At 42.9% G+C, this 25,692-nt stretch overlaps 2 protein-coding genes across 5 annotated transcripts in view; both read left to right on the forward strand.

The window, feature by feature from the left end:
• The first annotated feature begins 138 nt into the window (after positions 1-138).
• Positions 139-20,136, forward strand: LOC123764430 (N-acetylglucosamine-6-sulfatase). 3 transcript variants are annotated; one of them, XM_069316124.1, is made up of 5 exons: positions 139-267; positions 5,300-5,455; positions 6,170-6,324; positions 6,895-6,982; positions 8,917-20,136. In XM_069316124.1, exons 2-5 carry the CDS (start codon positions 5,345-5,347, stop codon positions 10,192-10,194), a joined length of 1,632 nt encoding a protein of 543 aa, XP_069172225.1. In that variant the 5' UTR covers positions 139-267; positions 5,300-5,344; the 3' UTR covers positions 10,195-20,136. The 3 variants fall into 3 exon arrangements, with proteins under 3 accessions (XP_069172225.1, XP_045608240.1, XP_045608239.1); XM_045752284.2 differs by lacking the exon at positions 139-267 and adding an exon at positions 2,174-2,269; XM_045752283.2 differs by lacking the exon at positions 139-267 and adding an exon at positions 2,208-2,424.
• A 2,554-nt stretch (positions 20,137-22,690) lies between these two features.
• Positions 22,691-25,692, forward strand: part of LOC123764432 (uncharacterized) — a 10,635-nt gene continuing 7,633 nt past the window's right edge. For both annotated transcript variants that reach the window (XM_045752287.2, XM_045752289.2), the window contains exons 1-4: positions 22,691-22,869; positions 25,062-25,253; positions 25,371-25,445; positions 25,557-25,639. In XM_045752287.2, the coding sequence (XP_045608243.1) occupies positions 25,099-25,253; positions 25,371-25,445; positions 25,557-25,639 (313 nt within the window). In that variant the 5' untranslated portion in view covers positions 22,691-22,869; positions 25,062-25,098. The remainder of the gene's footprint in view (positions 22,870-25,061; positions 25,254-25,370; positions 25,446-25,556; positions 25,640-25,692) is intronic.

Here is a 25,692-nt window from a genome sequence, read left to right on the forward strand (position 1 = left end):
TCATCATCATCAGATGGACGTACCATTGGCGGCACGTAAGCCCAAACCAGGAGTGCGGGTTGGTTTGATCAGTGGGGGAGTCAATACACTAGCTGCTGCACCTGTGTCAACGTGGAAACGGCGTTTGGTTACGATGTCAGATATGTAGAGCATTGCAGGGTTGGACTTAGCGCGGGTTACTGGCCGTTAAGAGTCCCCGCCGAAGTAGCTTACCGACCAGGAACAAGGAGCCCTACAGTTGTGGGCTTGGTGTCCGAACCTCTGGTGGTAAGAACAAAGCTCTCCTCGGTGTTCTCGCTGTCGCCTAGAGCCTGATACTGGATTCGCGTGGTACGTCCTTCCTGGGCGGAAGAAACGCCGGTTCTGGAGGACGTCGAGTTGTTGGGTGTCTGTAGTCTGCTGTGTATCACTGAGGTGGGGGCATCGTAGCGTTATCAGACGTCGTGTACAGCCGGTCTGCCAGTGTAGCCAGCTGTAGTAATGGGGTGTCATTATCCATACTGAATAGGGCCGGTTGAATGTGTTTTGGACAGTTGTATCCAGAGTGATCGCACAATTTCGTTGGGAGCTGGGCCATATGCAGTATGCATTACATACTGAATATGCCGCAGAAGCTGGGCTGGTGTTTTGTCTGCTAACCTTTTGTCAGTAAGGAGTTGATCCCGTTGTTGAATACGGCGTTTCATCGCTGCCTGTAGAAGAGCGGCCTTCAGCGTTGTGCACGTCCTGGTGTCTGGTGATGGGGCGTTGATGACAGCGGAGGCGGCGAGCATGGCCTCCGAGGGAAGTGTTGGCAGGGTACAGGCCAGGAGATACTGACATCCTTCCTCCATAATTGGAAAACTGAGTATGTAGGTGTATATGTATGCATGTGTGTGTATATGTGTATGTATGTATGGATATATATGTATATGTAAATATGTATATATACATATGAACATGTGTATGGATGAGTATATGTATGTATACATGTGTATATATGAACAACTCGATAAATAATAATATGTATGAACAACTCGATAAATAATAATATGTATGAACAACTCGATAAATAATAATAATAATAAAATAAAGAGCCTTAAACAGAACAACATGACATCCATATATGGTGAAACATGTGTGAAGAACCTCTCACACACTCACAGCTCCCTGACAAGAGGGAGCCAGCTTAGCTTAGCTGCCAACACCCACACATCGTGTCAGCAAGGCGGACAGCCCGGCTGCTTTCATACCTCTCACTGTATTTCCCACTTCTATACTTCCCTTCACCTATGCCTCTCCTTCCTCTTTACTTCCAAAAAAAAAAAGTGGTGGCCAGGTGGGGCTGGAGGCCCCGGGGTGCTGTTGGCCGTGGGGTAGGGGGGGGGGGTGCTAGTGGCCCTGGGTGGGGGAGTTCTAGTGGCCCTGGGGGGGGGGTGCTAGTGGCCCTGGGGGAACCCTGCTGGTGGCCCCGGGGGGAGGGTGCTGGTGGCCCCGGGGGGTGGGGGTGGTGCTAGGGTGCTGGTGGCCCCGGGGGTGGGGGGTTGGTGCTAGGGTGCTGGTGGCCCCGGGGGGAGGGTGCTGGCGGCCCCGGGGAGAGGGTGCTGGTGGCCCCGGGGGGGAGGGTGCTGGTGGCCCCGGGGGGGAGGGTGCTGGTGGCCCCGGGGGGGAGGGTGCTGGTGGCCCCGGGGGGGAGGGTGCTGGTGGCCCGGGGGGGGGGGAGGGTGCTGGTGGCCCCGGGGGGGAGGGTGCTGGTGGCCCCGGGGGGGAGGGTGCTGGTGGCCCCGGGGGGAGGGTGCTGGTGGCCCCGGGGGGGGGGAGGGTGCTGGTGGCCCCGGGGGGGGGAGGGTGCTGGTGGCCCCGGGGGGGGGAGGGTGCTGGTGGCCCCGGGGGGGGGAGGGTGCTGGTGGCCCCGGGGGGGGGAGGGTGCTGGTGGCCCCGGGGGGGAGGGTGCTGGTGGCCCCGGGGGGGGGAGGGTGCTGGTGGCCCCGGGGGGGGGGAGGGTGCTGGTGGCCCCGGGGGGGGAGGGTGCTGGTGGCCCCGGGGGGGGGAGGGTGCTGGTGGCCCCGGGGGGGGAGGGTGCTGGTGGCCCCGGGGGGGGAGGGTGCTGGTGGCCCCGGGGGGAGGGTGCTGGTGGCCCCGGGGGGGGAGGGTGCTGGTGGCCCCGGGGGGAGGGTGCTGGTGGCCCTGGGGAGGGGTGGCCCCGGGGGGTGGCCGGGTTTACCCCAGCAGGTGGGCAGTGATGGCGGCGGCCTCCAACACTCACCTCCGTCACCACTCATCATACAATGTAAGCTTATACTCTTACTAAAGCTCACACAACTGTCATATTGGACCACAGCTCACCTTCATGTGTTCACTTTCCTCCAGTTGGGCACATGACGCGTCTCAGGCTCACGCACATGCCCTATAGCCACTGTTACCACGCAAAATGCCCTTGACATAGTAAGTAAATTAGGATAAATTTTATTTGTGCATATTGTCACTCACGTTTGAACATGGAAATAACACGTAACACGTGGTCCAGTGGCACAGGGCCATAGAGGCAGCAGCCATAGGGTGAGCAACCATAAACAGGTTAGCCATATACAGTACAGGTCACTATGGCTTATGTTGTCATATTGTCTCGGTAGTCTGTGATTATTAATTTATTTATATATATAAACTAGAAGGTATATTGGGATTGTGAGGATACATAGCATAGTAATTACATTCTTGTAAAGCCACTAGTACGCGCAGCGTTTCGGGCAGGTCCTTAATCTAAGAAAATTTTAAGTAGGTAAATACTTGCAAAATTGATAAAAAATGATAACAGTTACATAGCAAGAAAAAAATAAAAGATGAGAGAAAATTGTAGGTATATTAAAGCACATAGGTAGCTCAGAGTGATTGCAATGACAGGTTGAATGGTAGTTTAACAAAAATTAGTAGGCACAATACAGCATATGGCTAGTACATAAAAAGAAGAAGACAGCAATGAACACAATGATAAAGTTGTTTGGATTAAGTACATAAAGATTGGGAGAATGGGTAACACTAGTATGCATAGCGTTTCGGGCAGGTCCCTGGAATACGACCCCCACGAAGAATCGATTTTACAACCAAGTACCCATTTTACTGTCGAGTTGAACAGAGGCTACACTTATTGATTTGTGCCCAGTAAATCCTCCCCGGCCAGGATACGAACCCATGACAAAGTGCTCGCGGAATGCCAGGCAAGTGTCTTACCACTACACCACGGAGACTGGCGTTGTTGAGCTTGATCTATTTTGTTCACCCATGATCTAATACTCTAGTAGTCTAATATCTACACAGAAAGAACCCAAAATGTAGCATGCTATCCAGTATTTGTTTTTGTTTTTTTACAGGTGGGTACAGGAACAGACTACTTCTGACTCCTGTTAGCAGGCTGAGAGCTTTCCCTTCTCATAGCTCATATTTTTCCCTTCTCATAGCTCATTAGTTTTCCTGGAACATGACCTGCCAACCAGGTACCCAATTATTACTAGGTGAATAGAGGCCAATAGTTAAGGATTGGTGTCAAGTCAGTTCTCCCAGACAGGATATGAATCCATAATGTAATTTGATAGTTTTATTCAAGGGCCACAGTCATTCTCTAGAGCAAGGTAAGGTAATTATCAGGAGAAAGTGCCAAGTCATTACGACTAGATAGCACTTGGATTCTCTAGGGCAGCGTTTCTCAACCTTTGTACTCCTGAAATAATTCTTGGTTGTACTTCAGATAAACATTTCATTGTCAACTGAGAGATGATTTCTGTCTTTGATCTTGATACTGGTTAAATGAGAAAAATTAAACACAAAAATTACTCAAAAATACATACAGACTGTTTGGCATTAATGTTTTGGTTTAGTATACTGTTGTGTTTCAGGCACATTTGTGCCCTTTTTTTTCTAAATTACTGAAAACTGCATCGGACACACCCATCAGGCAGAGTTGAGGGCTACAGTGTTAACAACACTGCAAACCAGACATGATAGGGCTGATCATCAAAACTTTTAAAATATTGAACAGTTTTGTGGATGTTAACCCAGACCCCTTCTTTAAAAGGTCAGATAATAATTCATAATACAGTACAGTAATTCATTGTGTTGGGGGGACAGGAAGCCAAAGTATATTCATACACATTTGGCTTTTATCGAGGTCCTCCCCAAGGCCGAATTACTGACCCTGCTCAGTATGCAACCCCACAACAAGCTGACTAACTCTTGAGTACCTACTCACTGCTAGGTGAACAGAGTCATTAGGTGAAAGGAAATGTGCCCAACCATTTCTGTCCCACCCAGGATTCGAACCCGGAATTTTTTATTGTGCGTCGAGAACGAACCTGACTACTACTGGGACCCTTACTATATGTTACCCTTGTAACAAATACAAGGAACAACAGATTCAGGCATATTAAGCCACCGTTTACGACAGAAAACAGAAGATACTTTTTCACCCATAGAGTGAAAAAGTAGTGAAACCACATACCCACCAAAGCCGCAAATGCCAAAACATTGATTCAATTCAAGATCCAGATAGATAAAATCATCAGGACAAATGGGGGGCCTTTGATGAGCTGCTGGCTTCCTGTCTTTGTCAAGGCTATTTGTGATATGGCAGCCATCAGGTAAATTTTGTCATATCAAGCACAAGGAATATAATGTTCAGCATGGCACATCTTTGTAGTGTAATTCTAACTTGAGTGTTTAGTCAAATTTGTTATGGTTAGAAAAGTAGCTTTTACTTCATTAATTGCAACTGGTTCAAGTTGTTGAGGCTTTTGTCCTAATTAGGGTTCAAGTTGTTGAGGCTTTTGTCCTTGCAGTGATGGATGTACACAGTATGGGATGGGGGCTGTTTCCAATCATTACCATTGGGAATCATATCTAACTGTGGCCCTCTGTTATCTGTTTGTTAGAAACTATGATACCCATTTTAGTATGTCTAGTTATCACAGCCAACCCACAGTTGTATGAATAGCATTATGTTATGAAGTGTGTCAAATGACTCTTTGGGTCTAGGAAAGTGCAATCTACCCAATGTTCTCTTACTGTGTTATGGTTACATTTCCATAAAACTCATAAGTTTGTCATACACAATGTTTTTTCTCGCATAGCATTCTTATGGTGATCTATTTGGGCTTGGCACCAATAAAATAGTAACTACCAGTATATACAATTCACATGGGGAAAATAGTGTATTTAGATCAAGATATAACTGTGAGCCATTTTCATTTCTATTTAAAATGTATATTTGTATATACCTGTCTTTCTTTAATGATATATACAATGTACTAAAACTGTTGTCACTTTCCAGGAGAGAAAGTGAGAGAAGCCGTGAGACCACCATTGTCTGAAGGGTATGGAGGGCGAACAGAAACTTTACTTGTTCCTAGGATTTGCTCTTTTTGTATCTGTTATTTACTGGTCTTCACCATATCACACACATGGGGATCTTACACATTCTAAATTGGTAAGCTTTACCATTCAAGTTCTCTTATTATTTCTTTGAATTTAAATACAATACTGTACTTGATTGCATTTATTGTTCAAATTTTTTATTTTGCTTTATTAGAGACAATCTGGGTTTCTATTGGTTATGGATAGTTATGAATATATATATGTATTCTCACAAACCCAATGTACCTTCTTGTATATAAATAAATAAAATAAAATATAATAGAATTTGTTGCTGTAAATGTTCTACAGAGTGCCCCCCCCCTCCCCTTAATGGTTTTGGGGTAATAATATTTCAAGAAAATAAGAGACTAAAAGATGAATTATGCATCAAATAGGTTTCAACGCAGCCTCAATAGCACGGTTTGTAGTGGTAAATGTACAATGTACAAATTTTCAATTGTAAATAACAAATATTATGTGCACAAGGAAACCACAATACCATGATATATCTATGAGAAAATCATTTGAGCAGAACATTGATGGAACCAGTGTTCTGGGTTAACCCAAGACACATGCCTTAACCCATGGAGCATGAGTTAAGCCTGGCTCCTCTAGCAGTCTAGAGGCATCGAGCTCGTAGCCAGTCAAAGCTTTGTACATATATAGTCTGCAGGCACTCTAGTGTAGGTAATGGAGTTATCCTCCACCAAATGCTCCCTTCAAATACACAAGAAAATCACAGTAACGTGATATATATATGATTTTATCAAATATTATTTCTCTTCAGATACAGCTTCCCAACTTCATCTTCATTTTGACGGATGACCAAGATTTGGTTCTCGGTGGCATGATACCCATGACCAATGTGGAGAGACTCATTGGAAATCATGGTGTCACTCTAGCCAATGCCTATGTGGCCAGCCCTCTTTGTTGCCCTAGCAGGTTAGTACATACAAGAAAGGAATCTTAAACATATTAAATAAATATCTGTAACATCTGTAACCCAGATGTTGTACAGAAACATCTGTAACCCTGTTTCCTAAACCATTAACATTCCATGACAACATTTCAGTCTAGGGTGATCCATTATTAATCAATTCACTTTCTAAGTCATCCCCAATAAGTTCACTAAATGATAGCAATACCTTGTATAACATCTCCCACCTCCTCCCAACTTCACCGGTAAAAGCAACATTGCATTTCTCAAGAGATTTTTTCAGTCCCATGACGTCCATTATTGGCCCAAATGATTCCTTTATTTTATGTTTAATTATAGTTCTTCCTTTCACTATGGCTACCATCATTTACACACACTTCACTTTCCTTCATTTCATCACTCATTGTTGCATTATTGTCCTCAACCACTATTTCCTGACTTTCCTTCACTGTTTTGTGACTTTCCTTAACTTTCACCTGAACGTTTAATTTCGACATTTATTTGACATGTAGGATGACTTATTCTTCAAATAACCCATTATAACAACATATTAATGCTTATTTTTCACTCCCTAGGTCGAGCATTTTGACAGGCCAGTATGTTCACAACCATGGTACAGTCAACAACTCCGTTAATGGGCAATGTAGTGGTGTTAGATGGCAGGTAAGTATTTTATTAAGGGTGCTGGATTTATAAGACGGCTGAAAGGAAGTGAAAATGAGGAATGACATGGAGTAAATATTGTAAGAGTGGTAATTAACCAAAATGAGTGAAGCAAAGAGGGGTTACACTTATTATGAATGCAGAGTGGTATAGGGCAAAAAAATATACTTTTAATTTTGACGTTCAAGATGCTTGTATGAATAAGTAGAGTGGAAGGGCAGAGTTGGTGGTTGTGATTGTATATGCTCTGATGATGGAAGTGTGAACTAAAAGAATGTGCTTTGTATATACTGTATGCTTTTATGGTTTTTACTCGCGTACCATTCATTTTGCCTGATGGCAAATAGTGCAGTCAGGCACTTCTAATTACTGGTGCTGCATGAAACATTTCAGACATCACTGCAAAGTCATATGGGTATTAGCCAGGAGTGATTCTACAGTACTCGGGCTGCATGCGCCTAGGGTTATCGTCCCTAGGTGCCCTGTAAGTACTGCCCTTGGGGCTTGGGGCCACCTTCCACAAGTTCCTTGGGGCCTGCCTTTGCTGGGCCGATTTACTGCTGGTTTTTTTGGCCGTCCTTTGGGTGCTTGGGGGGTTTTGTCTTCCTTGTTTACCTTAGGGTAAGAGGCAGTTTGCACAGGTAAGGGGCGCAGGGTACTGCGCAGCTTGTTTTCACCATTCATAGCGGCCGGCTCTGTTCCTTTTGGGTATGTTGTCCTCTTTCAGAGTTTTGTTTTCCTTTTTGTTTTTGCCTGGTGAGGGGGGTCTGCTTTGTGTTGCCCCTTAGTGCCTGACCTGAGCACGATTTTCTTCTGGTCGTACCCCCTGCTAGGTCCCCGTGAGTGTACACGTCCCTGGGGTTCAGCTTTAGAGTGTTGCTCGGTAGTTTGGGCACGGGTTAGCAGTACCCTGCCTGGGATTCCCTGAGCGTGAATTCCGTCTCAGGACCCTGGGAAACCCTAAGGGGGTGCGCGGGTCCGATGGATGTGACCCCGAGTCCCCCTCGCTTCGTGCGAGTTCGAGGGTTGCTCGGTCCCCTTGTCTCAGGGTGACACTCACTGTTTTTGCCTCCGTCACGCTTCCTGTTGGGTCGGTGACACTTTCGACTTGGAGTCCTGTGAGTTTTGATGCTTGCTGGTGACTCGGTTTACCCAATCGAATGATAATCTTATGCGGGCGGCAGGCAGCGCAGGCGTTGCATGTGCGTTTTAGGTTGTTGCAACACACTAGGTTGCTCACCCGGATGTCCCGAGGCTGCCTCGTTTTGTTTATAGTGACCCGGACATGGGGGTGATGGTCGCTTTGGCCTTGGTTCAGTCCACATCCCCCCCTCATCCATTCCTTGCTGTGGTTCGTTCTAGTCCCCCCCTGCTTTGGGGGGGGGGGGAAGACCAGAAACCTTCAGAAACATTTGAGGGTTTCGGAGTCGTGGCAGGGTTTAGATGGTCTTGAGACTCGGGCAGTCTTGGGGGATGCCTCTTCCAGTGTGGCGACGGAGGCATTCGAGTCTGATCTCCCAGCCGAAGCCTCCGGGTTTGACCAGTGGGCCCCCTTCCGTCCGGCTTACACAGCTGCGCCTGCCTTTTCTTTTGAGGCTGGTGCTTTGAGGGATGACTCGGCCCTGGATCCTGCAGTGGAAGATCCTAGGGCGGGGGAGGGGCACTGTACGTTTTGGGCAGACGAGTAAAGCAGTGAGCAGAGCAGCCTGTCTTCTCTTGATGGTTCTTATCTTAAACTTACTGTACTGCATAGATCATTTATGTTATTCTCCAAGTCTATGCTGTCTTAAAGTAAAGTTGTTTTCCTATTATGTATAGTACTGCTTTTTTTATTATTCACCTTCACTACTCTACCAGCAATTATAAATATGCTACAATAAATTAAAATAATCATGAGTTATTTAACCAAGTTTAAATGATTTTGCAATTTTCAGGAAGGGCCCGAGAAGAAGACGTTTGCCGTTCACATGCATCATAACGGCTATAGAACATTCTTTGCTGGGAAATACCTTAATCAGTATGGTATGGCAGATGTTGGTGGACTCAAACATATTCCGCCAGGCTGGGACTGGTGGCTGGGCTTGAAAGGAAACTCACGGTATTACAACTACACTCTTTCAGTAAATGGAACTCGTGAAGAACATGGATCAGATCCTAGTCAGGACTATCTAACTAACATTATAAAACGTAGGGCACTAGAGTTTCTAAGCCAGTCTTCCATCCCTCAACCATTTTTTATGATGCTCTCAGTACCTGCTGCACATGCTCCATTTACTCCCGAGCCAAAGTATTTAAATAACTTTACTTCCTTAAAGGCACCAAGGACAGAAAGCTTTAATATTAAAGCAGGTAAAGGCAAGCACTGGCTTTTAAGACAAGGGATTCAACCTTTACCTAGTGATGTTATTAATAAAGTTGATGATGTTTTCAGAAATAGACTAAGGACATTACTGACTGTTGATGAAATGGTTCAAGATGTTATACAGTATTTAGAACTTAAAAACCAGCTTGAAAATACATATGTGGTGTTTACATCTGATAATGGATATCATCTTGGACAGTTTTCTTTGCCAATTGATAAACGAGAGCCATATGAAACTGATATACGAGTTCCCTTTCTGATTCGTGGGCCTAATGTACCAGCAGGTAAAATTATAAATTTCCCTACATCAAATATTGATCTTGCTCCTACTTTTTTGGACTTGGCAGGGCTGCAGATACCAAAGTATATGGATGGCATATCCCTGAAGCCTATGATAACTGTAGAAAGCACAAATACTGTTGCAGTAAATAAAAGCATACCGGCAGTCATAAATAAGAGAGAATATTCAGTTGGAAAATATAACTTTAGTAGTTTAAAAAAATACAGAGAGTTACGAAGGACCATTCTTGTGGAACACGCAGGCGAGGGATATGCCCCATCAGGTATGAGTGGATGTAATCCTGATTTTGCCTTTAAGTGTGAAGACTCTTGGAACAACACTTATTCGTGCTTGAGACAAATTAGTGATGGGGAAAATAGGCTATACTGCAAATGGGATGATGATGAGGCCTTTGAAGAAATGTATGATTTGGATAAGGATCCATGGCAGTTAAATAACACAGTCAAATATTTAACCAAGAATGTTCACAAAAAGTTGAGAAATCTTCTGAGGAACATGCAGAGATGTAGAGGGTCAAGATGTATTGACTTAGCTAGTTTTGTTGTTTAAGCCTAGAGTAATTTAGGAAATTTCTCGATAAAGAAAGAAATAACACTTAACATATCTGCATTATATCCATCATTGATTAAATTTGAAGACAATGACTTGAGTGAAAGCTAAACTGCCATAGTATGATACACGTACAGAGTCCATTACCTGAATATGAACAAGGTTCCTGGCCCTAGTGCTTGGTATCCAAGCTTCTGAAGACGCTGCTCAGTTTAATTAGGATTAAACTAATTTCTTGGATTGTCATTGATGGAAAATTGCCTTAACTGGAAAAAATCTGTATACAGTATTTAAATTTGTATTTTGGAACTCCTTAACAAGGATTTATAATGTCATTATTAGAAATTTAATAATGATAATGAATTTGAAATTATTAATTCAATTTATGGTAAATTCAGTCATTTATGCATTTGATGACATTATTAACTGAAATAAGAATGTTGTGATGAAGTATGGTGTTGGGGAGGAATATGGTGATCATATTACTTGCTCCATATCCTGGACTGATCGAGCCTCCTGGCAGTGTTGTTATTTACATACTCTTGCGTTGTCACTTTATTATGAATATATTTAGGATGTTTTTAACTAAGATAACATAGGTGCTCTTGGTTTCTTGGTAGCTACAAGATAACAGTCAGATTTTATTTTTTTACTTATTAACTGTTTATTTTTGTATTTGAGTAACAGAAACTGTGTATTGACTCTCTTGAAACTTGCTGTTCTTAATAGGATGGCCTCATGTGCAATCTTCCCAAAATATTTAGGTTTTGCAATGGCAGCTTAATAAAGCTATTCTAGTAGAAAGTTATGGGAAACGGAACTTTCACCTTCAAAAAGTTATGCTACCTTGGAGGATGGTAGTAAATGCACCACATCTTCTTGTGTTGATGATGATGGTGTCGTGTGCTCTGATGAGGATGGAATTAATATCTCACACTACCTGGATTATCAAGGAAGATGAATTATCTTGCTAATTTTTATTCCTCTTGTTTTAGTTGTACATAATTTTATTACAAGGCCAGATTTAAGAGGAGGCTACAGGCCTACACCACCCAAGATGTTCTGCTATTTTTTTGTTCTTTTTTTCTTAACAATATACTTGAGCACTCAATTTAACCAATATAAACCTCCATTAAGACATTAATTAAGTACTCACTTGTGTCCTGTAATCAGTGTGTTTCATGTAATAGCCCACAAATTCTCTGGTATCTTTAATCCAAGCAATCAAGTTTAATGTCCCAAGCTTTCAAAAGTTAAATATCCTTATTTTCTGTGGAGAGCCCCTCTGGCTTCCCGGAGCTATAACGGGCTGATATGCATGTACTGCATTAGACGATGACATCGGTCAATTCGATTGGAGTTCTTAGTCTACCGGGAACCACGAGCCAGAACCTGGCCCCCCTCAGAGAGGCACAAGGAGCAATGGTCTATAGAAACCCCCTTGTGGTTGGAAGCATTCTATGTCTGCCATTTAACAGTCTCCGTGGTGTAGTGGTAAGACACTCGCCTGGTGTTCCGCGAGCGCTATGTCATGGGTTCGTATCCTGACCGGGGAGGATTTACTGGGCGCAAATCCTTAACTGTAGCCTCTGTTTAACGCAACAGTAAAATGTGTACTTGGATGAAAAAACGATTCTTCGCGGCGGGGATCGTATTCCAGGGACCTGCCCGAAACGCTACGCGTACTAGTGGCTGTACAAGAATGTAACAACTCTTGTATATATCTAAAAAAAAAAAAAAAAAAATCTACCAGGTTAGGCACCCAGAAAGATAGGCATCCCAAAACAAACTACAGCTGGTTAAAATTGGAACCGAAAGCCGAACTAGCAAGCAGAACTCCCCAAACCAGAAACAAGCAAACAAGCATGACATCAACATTGCCACTGCACAGCTCCTCCCTCCCTAGGAGGGGGGAGGAGGAGCCCAGACCCCCCTCGCCGACTATCCAACCATAGTTCTGAGGCTGGTGTGTTCAGTGGCAGTTGTTTGACTCTGGCTCCAATCTTTGAGCAGTGCTATGCCTTGTGGTGTTGTGTGAGCCAGGTGTAATTCCAGAAGTACTGGGGCTGCAACCCGTTCTCGCACTTTCGTATAGTCAATATTGACTTATTAAATACGTGCATATGTGACATACTAAACATACTAGTTTACCTTGAAAAGCTTCATAGAAAACACCGACCTTACCTAACCTTCTTAGTATGTTAAGATAAGCATCTTATGCTTTGTAATTTCAATTATTACTTAACCTATACTTATAATAGGTTAAGTAATAATTGTAATTACGAAGCAATAAGATGCTTATCTTAACATACTAAGAAGGTTAGGTAAGGTCGGTGTTTTCTATGAAGCTTTTCAAGGTAAACTAGTATGTTTAGTATGTCACATATGCACGTATATAATAAGTCAATATTGACTATACGAAAGTGCGAGAACGGGTTGGGGGCTGCATGCATAGGGTCACCTTCCAAAAAGTATGGAGCGAGTCCATACTTTCTGGACTCGCCCAGAAAATGGTGTTTCATTACATTGAACGCTGTTTTTTTTTTTGTCTTGCACTTAAAACTCCATACAAGTTATTAATTTTTGTTATTCATTTATGTCCTTGGGCTTCCATAGTCAAACAGCTTATGCATGTGTTCCTGTACTTTTTTCTTTTCTTTTAAATGTTTTGTTTCAAAGTATTTATTATTATAAATGTACACTATATTGCATTTCTTAGTGTGTAATATAGATTCTTAGGCCAGTTATCAATATGAAAATACTGTGGTACCTAGGGAAGCTGACTCAAGACACTTCAGCAACCCTATTTGAAGTGATGATAAAGATGCTTAATGTTAGTAGAATAGCTTGTGGGATGCAGCCTGAATTTGGGAAGTTGTTATAAATAGATGTTTTACGTTAAATTAGGAGAAAAAGATAAAAACAAGAGAATTGACCGAGAAACTAAAAATAGGAAGGTAGGATATATAGGCCATGTAATGTCGTAAAGATTTGCTCAGGAAAATGGGACAGAAGATTAATTATAGATTTAGTGATTTTGTATTACATGGTGGACTTGCAGTGTGTGGTTTTGGAAGTGGAGAGTAGTACTTTCATGTTTCTCTAATAGATGTAGTGCTTTCCTAATGGAAATAGTGGTTGTATAGGTGATATATGATGGTCTAGTTGAAATATGACAGTTGTGGTGAATATGATATTTATGTCAAGAGGTTTTTGTAGTGAAATCATATCATGAATTGTACTGACAGTAATTTGCAATTAATAGATATCTACTAGTATGTCAGTGTTTACAACCTTGTGCCTGGAACCTCCTTTAGTTCCCATATCCAAGGCTCCTTCAGTGCTGCTCAATTAGTGTATAAGAACTTTTTTTTTAATGTAATTGTTTTCCTTTGACATGGTTACCTACCTTGTGCTGAATATAATTGTGATACCATTTTCAAAAGTTTACACCATGAGTGTTTGAGCTTAAAGCATATATCTGTGATTCACGTTGGATTCTAAGCCACACATTATATTCATTTATACAAATTGTAATTAGCATAGAATTTAGGGAAAGTGTGGAAAGATAATTAATCTTTTGATTTTTAATACTTTTTTGCCGAAGCTGTGTATATAACAATTCCTAACAAAAATTGAAAGGTCTAAAACAGGAAATTATATAATTTGTACAAAGCAAACTACTCTACATTACAACGGTGTCACTAACAAGTGGAAGATTTCAGTGTTGTTTCAAATGACTTTTTTTAATATATAATTTTTTTTTACTCGCCTGTACAGTAACCAGTGCAGCATTTGTATTGTGAAGCAGCATTTGTATTGTGAAGCAGCATTTCAGTAGATAAGTGTTGTGATTTTTGGTAGCCTTAAACAGATTTCTATAAGTATGTAGGAATAATACAGTTCACTCATTACTACCATAATATAAGCTAAGTTATAACAAGCATAGTCCTTATTACCATAATACAGGGAGAATAACATGCCATACTCTTCATTGCTATAATATAGGCCAGAACAACACACCATACTCTTCATTGCTATAATGTAGGCCAGAACAACACACCATACTCTTCATTGCTATAATGTAGGCCAGAACAACACACCATACTCTTCATTGCTATAATGTAGGCCAGAACAACACACCATACTCTTCATTGCTATAATGTAGGCCAGAACAACACACCATACTCTTCATTGCTATAATGTAGGCCAGAACAACACACCATACTCTTCATTGCTATAATGTAGGCCAGAACAACACACCATACTCTTCATTGCTATAATGTAGGCCAGAACAACACACCATACTCTTCATTGCTATAATGTAGGCCAGAACAACACACCATACTCTTCATTGCTATAATGTAGGCCAGAACAACACACCATACTCTTCATTGCTATAATGTAGGCCAGAACAACACACCATACTCTTCATTGCTATAATGTAGGCCAGAACAACACACCATACTCTTCATTGCTATAATGTAGGCCAGAACAACACACCATACTCTTCATTGCTATAATGTAGGCCAGAACAACACACCATACTCTTCATTGCTATAATGTAGGCCAGAACAACACACCATACTCTTCATTGCTATAATGTAGGCCAGAACAACACACCATACTCTTCATTACCATAATATAGGCCAGAATAACACATTATACTCATTACTATTATAATACAAGCAGGAATTACAATACTATGTACTGTACTGCCAAAATATAGAGTTTAAATGAAAGGCAATGTGCAGCAATTGCCCCTGTAAACTCAGCAGTAAGTAGAAGACCTAGATGTAAAACAATGGGTGGATTGTGTTCTGGGGAAAACTTGGCACTACATAACCAATTTAGCTCCAGCATGTGCCCTATGGCCCAAATCCTGACTTAAAATTCTATCATAATATAAGCAAAGAGGATGACACAGGATGCTGTTTACTACTGGAATACAGTACCCGTGTGGTGTAGAGGTTAACTCCCTTGCTGACTTGACTGGCTAGTGAGTGGTTATGTCTGGATACCTAGAGAGACCTTCCTTGGCTTGAACTCCAGGCAGGGATGGATGACTGATAGGGCACTATTTGTTCACTATTTGTTCCTTGTGAATCCAACAGTAATTGAGGACCTAGATGTAATATGATTAGTGGATCCATAGTCTATGAAAAGCACAGCACTGAATAGCTTAACTGGTTCCAGTAGGTGGCCTAAAGCCTAAAATCCCCCCAAAACAAAAATACATGCACACACACACACATATATATATCAAAACAGATGCAGGACCAGAAAACAGGATTGGTTCAACAGAAATTGTGAGAGGACCAGATAGGAAAAGAAAAAGAAAATGGATTCAGTATAGGAAGAGACCTAACCTGCAAACATATCAGCACTACAAGCAAGCAAGAAACAATTACACAACGTTAAGGAGAGAGGCAGAGAGGAACTTTGAGAAAGAGATAGACAAATGTAAAACAAATCCAGGCCTTTTCTAAATTCATTAAAAGCAAGCTTGCAGGTAAAGGATAAAATCCAGAGATTGAGAATGGGGAACAGGACTCCTGAGAATGTAAAAGAAATGTGTGATATGCTAACTTTCTAACTTCAGAATTGCTTTTAAATACATGGATGGAGAAATACTAAAAAATTGTTCACAACTTTTGTTAGACCAAAGCTGGAATATGCAGCAGTTGTATGGTGCCCATATCTTAAGAAGCACATCAACAAACTGAAAAAGGTGCAATGACATGCCACTAAGTGGCTCCCAGAATTGAAGGACAAGAGCTACGAGGAGAGGTTAAAGACATTAAATATGCAAAAACTAGAAGACAGAAGAAAAAGAGGCGATATGATCACTATGTACAAAATAATAACAGGAATCGATAAAATTGATAGGGAAGAATTCCCGAGACAGAACTTCAAGAACAAGAGGTCGTAGATTTAAACAAATGAAACAAAGCTGCCGGAGGAATATAAGAAAATTCACTTTTGTAAACAGAGTGGTAGACGATTGGAACAAGTTAGGTGAGAAGGTGGAGGAGGCCAAAACCGTCAGTAATTTCAAAGTGTTATATGACAGAATGCTGGGGAGACGGAACACCACTAGTGTAGCTCTCATCCTGTAACTACACTTAGGTAATTACACAGTGGGGTCAGGATGCCACACGGGGTATGCAGAGAATGGGCAGAAGTTAGCCTGCATTTTGAAACAAGTCCCATAGTATTTGGACAATAAATGACATTTCTAAAAAAAATTTAAATTAATGACGCCGTTTGCGTCATCAGGCATACTCTGTATTTTGGTTCCTTCATGGAATTAGCATCATCGGGCAGCGAAAGTATTTTAATGTCATTGTGCATGTATGAGCAACACAGTATTGGTATTCTCTTTACTACTGTCATGTTATTAAATATTAATATGTAAGGTGGACAAATTATGACATGTACAAATGTATTTGAATTTTTATGAACTTGTAAAATGAGTTAGTATTGCATTATTAAATATCTTTATCAGAGATTTAAATCATATATTTGTATATAAATGTTTGTGATTATATGATTGTGACATAGCTATATTATTTACTGTATTAGTAGTGTATTAAGTGTTAAAAATGTATATAATATATCTAGGACCAAAGGCATAAGCATCATAGGGTTAAATAGTAGATATTTATGCCTTTGTTTATATAATAATGCAACAGATAGTTACAGTATGTCATTATTGACTAGTGTAACATTTATGATACAGTAAACAAATCTACATTGGTAACAAGTACAGAATGAATGATGGAGAAATAACAAATTTGTTTGGAAAATTGTCAGTTAGAACTTATTTTCCATATTTACAGTTTGTTGTAAAAATATACCAAGTGCCATATACTAAAAATATTTTTTATGGATAATATATAAATATTAGTACAAAATTTGGATCCAATTTACAGTACACTGTCATTTAAACAGACTAAGGTAATTTGACCAAAAGCTAGAACTTGGCCCACTAACAGAGATGCAGGGATCCGTGACATTTATATATTAAGTTATTCACATTTATGCCACCACTGAGGAAGGCACCCAGAAAGTCAGCAAGTCAGAGCAAACCACAGCTGACTGCCTCTGAGACCTACACCCTCAAAAATGGCCACATCCCCAACCTATGTAAACAAATGATCGAAAATGTCATAAAACTAGTGCCCGCTCATTTACGCCACCCTCCCTCTCATTTGGGGGGAGAAGGGGGCAGGCAGTGGCTTGCAAGTCGCTCCACTGTCAGTTCTCTGATGTGTAGGGTTTCAGGCGCTGCTTGTTTTGAAGCCTCTTGGAAGAGGCGAGGCTCGGGTCGTTTTCCTGCGGCTCCGCCTCATCCAGAGGGTTGGTTCGACAACATACTTCGCTGGTTTGAGCTTCTTTTATGCTCATCTCATCTGGTTTTTCTGAAGAGGGTGTATCACATCTTTGTGGTGATCAGGTGGCTATGTTGATGGTGCCACACCTAGGAGTTTCCTCAAGTCAGCAGTATAAGATTCATGGCGGTCATTTCATAACTTGTCAGATGGGCGTTAGCCATGGGTATATAATGTTTTATGTCTGGTAGCAGCTCTCCATTGCGTCCCAAAACAAACTACAGCTTGTTAAAAATTGCGACCGAAAGCTAAACTAAAAAGCAGAACTTTCCAAACCGAAAACAAACAAACAAGCATGACTTCACCATTGCCACCGCGCCGCACCACTGTCTGTGCAGCTCCCCCCTCCGAAGGAGGTGGGAGGAGGAGCACCAGACCCCATGTGCCAGCTATCCAACCCCAGTTCTACGGCTGATGTGTTGAATGGCGGTCGTTCGAGTCTGGCTCCAATCTTTGAACAGTGCTGTGCCTTGTGGTGTTGTGCTGCAGTGTGGTATGCAAGCCAGGTGTAATTCCAGAAGTACTAGGGCTGCATGCGCCTAGGGTCACCTTCCATAAGTGCCCTGAAAGTACTGACCTTGCGGTTTGGGGTTAACTTCCACAAACTGTTCAGGAACTACCTCCGCAGAGTTCTTTTGCTGCTTGGTCATTGCCCACCCTTGGGGTCAGCTGGGGCTTTCTTGCCACTGTTTGACCTTGGGTAGGAGGTAGTATCATCACTAGCAGGCTAACCCCGTTCGGTTTGGTGGTGGAGACATTCGAGCCAGTCCCTCTTGCCGGGGCTTTTGGGTCGGACCAGCGGACCCCCTTCTTCCCAGCTTTTTCGGTGGACTCTGCTTTTTCTCCAGAGGCAGAGGGTGTGGAGGATGGCTCTGCCCCTGGTCCTGACATGGAGGTTTCCCGGGGCTGGGGAGAAGTTGACTTTGGGGGGCTTGGGCCCCATTTGACCCTGCTTCTTGTTGCAGGGGTAGGGGTTTTCTTATCCCCCTTCTGTACGAGTTTGATATGAGTTCGGCTCCTCCTCCCCGGGTTCAGTTCCAGGTTCTCTTGGATTCCCTAGGTTCCCTCTTTCCGGAGGTTTTTTTGCTTCCCGCATCCCACCTAAGGAGGTTCGGGTTGCTATTATGTCTTGCCTCCTGCGAGATCAGGATTTTGCCTTGACAATAGATCCTTCTTCAGAGTTTGGTTCCTCTTTTCCTTACAGGGTGCATTACAAGGTGCCAGATTCTTCCTGGTTGGCAGACTGCTCTTTCTTTTCACTAGGAGCATGGCACGCGTTCTGTTGTACCCGCACGCTTGAGTGGTGGGAAACTATTACGGTGGTTCAGATTTACCTGAAGGGCGAGTTTGAGCACCTGGCACCTCAAACACTGTAAATGGTCAAAATTTAGTATTTTTGCACATCATCAGATTTGTTGCATGCTGCTTTATTTCATTATTAAATACTAAAGGTGTTGTGATATTACTCTATATACACAAAATATTGACTAATTTTCTGTCCATGCCATACATGTCTCATAATATTTCTTAGTATTTTTGGTGATCCACAATTTTTTGTTTGTTTATATATACAGTACTGTTAAAAAATGATTTTATTCCTTAAATTAGGGAAAGTGGAATCAGGGGGAAAAGGGGAAAGTAAAGGCATCCCTTGATTTGTGTGGCATTGGATAATGTAAATTTATTAGTATGTTGGTAAGCACTTTTATATTAAATTTCAAAGTATGCTAATGGATTTTGACAGTATACGGGTTGAGCATGTATTATTGAGGTATAATTCACTGGTCTTGGCTTTCACACGTGCTACATTGTTGTATTTTCCAAATTTTGGGATTATATTCTTGCATTGTTTTACATTCTAAGCATTCTGGACTTATTATGTGCTGGTTTGTGTCTTTAAGTGATATTAAATTTGTGACTTAAGAACATTAAATATTAATTTACATATAGGCCTTATATTCCAAAAGGGGCAGAAAAAGTGGACTAATGGTAGTGTCTGGAATTGGATCGGATTTTTCTCATACATCATGTACCAGTAGTTTGATGTGCACAGCTTTTGATTTATGTTCTTTATGAGAAGGTAACGTAAAGACAAATTGAGGATAGCCCATATGATCAGAAGTCATGTTTGAAATTCAGGAATAACTACTGTTGCTGACGTCAGTCCATATAAAATGTATTGTAAATCTCTGTCCACTTTACTCCGTCAGTTTTTATATTTTGACTATAGGCATTGGAATAGTTTGTGATCTGGAGGAAGGTTAAAGTGCTATAAATATATATATACATGGTCAATACCAATAGTGGCTTTGGGGAGGAAGGATTCCTATGACTTTCTTTTAGAGTATTTGCATTGGCATTTAAAATTCCACTGAGAGAAAATATAAATTTTATAGTCATTATATTATGGAAGGCCATCATCTCAGAAGGCCTACAACTTCCTCCTCATATGTCCTGCTGCTCCATTGCCTGTGATGATACTATTGTTAAATTGTCACACTAGAATTGATTATATTGTACATATTCTGAATAAAGTTTATTATTCAAAGAGTTTTTCATCATATGCATCGTTTATTCGACAGCAGTGTACAGTTTTTTTTTTTTACTTATGCTATACTGTAGTGGTGAATGTTTACTTTCAATCAGTACTGCATTGCTAAATAAGGCACAGTGAGGAGAAGGAATGAGAATGGGCAACGTCTGCTAGAACTCTGCTGCCTTCATGGTCTCTGTGTCACCAACACGTTCTTCGGCACAAAGCCTCAACACCGAGTCTCTTGGAGACACCCCAGATCCAAGCACTGACACCAGCTTGACCTGATTCTTACCAGGCGTGCAAGTCTACCCAGCATTAAGATTACGCGTAACTACCAGAGTGCTGTCTGTGACACCGACCACTCCTTGGTATGTAGCAGGGTCAAGATGTAAACAAAAACGATTCATCACTCAAAAAAGGAGGGCAAGACACCACCAAGATCCGCAACCAGGACAAGGTGGAAGATTTTGCACATGTGCTCAAGGAAGCTCTCTCTGGCCCAGCCAAGGTCACCACCTGTAAAAGATGGGAGCACTTCAGAGACTTTGTTTGTTTGTTAGGTGCTGTTTGCCCCTTTCCCTCCCTGTTCCCGGCTCCTGACCGTCTGCGTGTTTCGGGGTCGGGGCGGGCTAGGTTTAGTCGGTGCCAAGACTCAGGGGGTTTTGGGGCTGCCCCGTTCGGGTTGGGGACGGAGGTTTTCGAGCCTGTTCCTCCTGCCAAGGTTTCTGAGTCTTACCAGCGACCCTTTCTTTGCTGCCTTTCCCCTGGACTCATTCTTTTCTTTAGGGGGCAGAGGGCGTGGAGGACGGCTCTGCCCCGGGGCCTCTGTTTCGGGTATCCGGGGCTGTGGGGGATGCCCACTAGCAAAGCGGGCAAGTCAGTCCACTTGTCTGCTCGCCAGGGGTGTGGTTCTTTCCAGATCGCCGGGTTCGGGTTCTTGGTGCCCTGGAGGCCATTCCATCTGGTTCTGTCCCGTGTTCGGTCCTGGCTGGGTCTTGTTTAAGACTGTTGGATTACTTCTTTGTCCCTCCCTCCACAGGCATTGCTGCGGCTGCGGTCCCGCCTTCGGCTGTTTCTGAGGGTGTCCTGGGTCACTCGGCGGTTGCTCGAGCGGTTGAGTTGAAGGTCTGAACTTCGCCGTGCTGGTCGAAGGTTTGACTTCGCTGGGTCGGGTTTGACTTCAGCGTCTGTTTTGGTTCCTTTAGGGACTCCCCCTTCCGCCTCTCTTGCGATCGTTGGATCCGTCCTCTGGGGACCTTGTGTTGGTGCTGCGTCACCGGCTTCCTCTTTGGGGTTTTCGGGGTTCCGTGATTTGGCGCCTCCCTGAGCCTTCACTCGATGTTTTCACGGACGGGTCGTCTCTCGGCTGGGGCTTTGTGACCAGTGCTCACCAGGCCGGCCGGGAACAGTGGGGGTCCATCCTTCAGTCGGGCTCACAGCATGGTTCGGGATTTCGTGGCTGTCTGGTTGCGCTTCGGAGGGTTCGGGTAACTCGGGGCTCTACCATCCGGCAACATTCGGACTGTTCTCCGGTGGTTCATTGCGGGAACCACAATGAACCACAAACAAACCACAAAATCAAGAGAGCTGTGAGAGTACTAACCAATCAGGGAAGAGTCGTCAAATTTCTGTGGATCCCTTCCCATGTTGGAATCTGTGGAAATGAACGACCAAATGTGCTGGCTGCTGAAGGAGACCATATTGAATACTGCATACCCAAGACTTCTACAAATTAGAGGTATCATCATGCAATATCACCGCGACAATTAAGGTAACTGAAGAAAGGAGGATAGAAGAACAAATCAGTGAATCTATGCTGGTACAACATGGTTGCAGCTGGCAATCCCAATCAATATGGACGAAGAGAAGGAGGCCGCGGGAGCTAATTATTAATAGCAAGAATTCGTTTTGGATACAAATATCCATGGAGATTTTTGATGGAAGCAACAGTTGAGAAGCGAATTAGCTGCAGAATTTGCGGGGAGAGTGAAGGACATCGCCTTGACCATTACCCGAGAGAATGTGGACATCTAAGAGACATTAGAAATATGTGTAGAATAATAAACCCCACATTGGTTGAGTTAAGAAAATACTATTTGTCAAATATAGATACTGTTATTAAAAGATTCCCCCATTTTGCACCCGCAAGATAACGTAAGATTTTAAGGGTTGACGAATGTTAATCTTTGAGAAGATTGTTAGTTTGAGAAGCTGTTCACTTGAGATAGTTAAGCAGGTCCCAGCTGTGTCTGGGTACAAGTGACAGGATGAACAACCCAGCGGGTTTTCTTCCTATTGGGGAGTGTTGTACATGCTGCTATAACGCTGTGTCCACTGGATGTGTGGCGCTGCCCAATAAACTCCCCCGTCGAGGCAAAATTACAAAAAAAAAAAAATGTGCTTTACAATTGACACAAACACAATCAACCCACCTAACCTATCGAGGCCGAGGCACTGAAAACGTCAATATTGCGATGCTTTACAAATAGTTAAGTATTTTAAGAGACTAGTGGAATCCATAAAGAATGCAAGGTGTGGGTGGCCACCACCCACCCCCACCTCCACCAGCGCCGGTGGCCTCAGTAGTGAGGGAGGGGTGGAGGAGTCACCACTGTACCGTAGAGACTGTTGCTAGGGTCCGGCCAGACACCACTCGCCACCCCGGCCACTGTCAACAGGGCGGACAGCTGGGACCTCCTCAGTCCTCCCACGGCTGCCTCACCAACAATCTAAGCGCCATACACGGTAAGAGAAGGTATACCAGTGTTTTATATCAAACATATATAGGTTATCAGTTTACAGAGATAACATTTGTATAAGAAGCGCCAAGCTGATGCTTAAGCGCGCACACGAGTGTACACAGGTGTGTACGACAAGAGTGTACACAGGTGTGTACGACACGAATGTACACAGGTGTGTACGACACGAATGTACACAGGTGTGTACGACACGAATGTACACAGGTGTGTACGACACGAATGTACACAGGTGTGTACGACACGAATGTACACAGGTGTGTACGACACGAATGTACACAGGTGTGTACGACACGAATGTACACAGGTGTGTACGACACGAATGTACACAGGTGTGTACGACACGAATGTACACAGGTGTGTACGACACGAATGTACACAGGTGTGTACGACACGAATGTACACAGGTGTGTACGACACGAATGTACACAGGTGTGTACGACACGAATGTACACAGGTGTGTACGACACGAATGTACACAGGTGTGTACGACACGAATGTACACAGGTGTGTACGACACGAATGTACACAGGTGTGTACGACACGAATGTACACAGGTGTGTACGAGAGGCGGCAGCATGCTGCAGACTCTCAACCTGAACCTATATATTTTATATATATATATATATATATATATATATATATATATATATATATATATATATATATATATATTATATATATATATATATATATATATATATATATTTTATATATATATATATATATATATATATATATATATATATATATATATATATATATATATATATTTTATATATATATATATATTTTATATATATATATATTTTATATTATATATATATATATATATATATATATATATATATATATATATATATATATATATATATATATATATATATATATATATATTACAACGTTTCCTTGAAAGGCAGATTCTTTGGCTAACTCATAAGCTCTATCATGCATTCAGAGGCCAATATGAGATGGCGTCTACATGAAATGGGCTCTGTTACCATCGTTAATAATTTTGTTGTATTCGTGTCTAGCTTTAGACACGAGCATGTTAGTTATGTCTTAAAGAGTTGAGAGCAATTAAGGATGATAGAAGAGTCACTTACAATTAATGTATCAAGTTTGGAGACTTGTACACATTTCAGTGCAAGAAGCAAGGCAAATAGTTCGGTCTGAAGGGCAGAGGCCCCCAGTTGTTTATACGGACTCCCCACTCAAAGTATAAGACGGTATATTGAGATTCTCTAAATATACTCACGCTGTGAGCGGTAGTTTGTTGTGCACCCCATACTCACGCTGTGAGCGGTAGCACAGAGCATTACATAAGCTACGACAGGCCCTTGTCAACCCCAGTAGATGTTATTGTACATATGAACAGTAGCTACAGTGAGCGGGGTCTAGTGTACAGTGCTTGCCTCCCGGAGCGCCTCTGACCCGTCACCGTAGCACCCTCTACCAACCTCTTAAATCTCTGGTGTTTCATACGCAATATTTCTAATCTTATCCAAGTTAGGGTTAACCTTAGCAGCGCCTTCCTGTTATATAATACAGTAAACAAAGTGTTGGGGCGGCACTTATTGAGAAGCGCCCAGAGTCTCCCAGAGATCAATTAAACCAAACTTTAATCCAAATGTCTGAAGTTAAGAGATTAAAGCCGACCACATGACCTTAAGACCCGTGACTCCTGACCTTTAACCCCCATGGAAAAACCCCGGAATGATACCTGTGTCTTGTAGTATTGAGCAGTCTTCCTGAAGGGCACAGGTGAGGGGACACAGTACAGGTGAGAGGGGGACACACAGTACAGGTGAGGGGGACACACAGTACAGGTGAGAGGGGGGGGGGGACAGCACGGAGCACGGAGAATCATACTTGTTGTCATACTTTCCCATACGCGGTGTATACCATACACGTCAGAGCTCTCCGGCCTTCACCATGCACTTCCTGGTGCAGCGGTGACACAGAGCACAGAGTGCGTCAGTACTCTGACGCACTCTTGGGAAAAGCACTCAGCTTAACACTGGATGAAGGACACAAACTGAGTAGCAAATGAGAGAGATGGAATAGTTTGCGCCGTTTCTGAAGGCGCAAACTGTACCACAGTACAACAGTACACACGTGTTCTCCAGCAAGACCAGGATATAAGCAGTAACCTGTGTGTGACAAACATGGTATTTGCAGAGGTTGATAGGAGGAGGAACCAGGCAGAGCTGGAGACATGTCTGCCACGGTGAAGGTGCTCAACCTGGTGGAGGCGTGTGGCGTGGGGACTGGCGGGCCCTCACCCGCCCTGGTGGAGGCGTGTGGCGTGGAGACAAGCGGGCCCTCACCCGCCCTGGAAGTCTCCCAGCTGCTGCAGGCGGCTATGCTCAGGTACTCACTACACTCCCCTGGCTGCTGTAGCATGACACTCGTCTCTTATATGAACATTTACTGCTAATCATTGGTGATCATTATAATCTGTCATTGTAGCCGACATTGTCTCTACAGGCTCACCAACACCTTCCTGGATGACGTGAAAGGCACTGTTGATTATGTGGCACTCAGGCACTCGCAGGAGTACAGGTGAGTGCTTCACTTGCTCCTCGCTACAGGTGAGGGGGGACAATACAGGTGAGGGGACACAATACAGGTGAGGGATGAGTGACGGGCCTCACACTACACTGTGCCCCACAGGGAGTACCGGACCCTGGCCACCAGACTGCAGGAGGTGGATGTCTCTACTCTGGACGACAGCGAGAAGAAAGCCTTCTTCATCAGTATCCTTTTGTTCACTCATGTTCACAACGGTAAACAATATATATAATTAAGT

The sequence above is a fragment of the Procambarus clarkii genome, chromosome 82, assembly GCF_040958095.1.
Source record: "Procambarus clarkii isolate CNS0578487 chromosome 82, FALCON_Pclarkii_2.0, whole genome shotgun sequence".
Classification (NCBI taxonomy): Eukaryota; Metazoa; Arthropoda; class Malacostraca; order Decapoda; family Cambaridae; genus Procambarus; species Procambarus clarkii.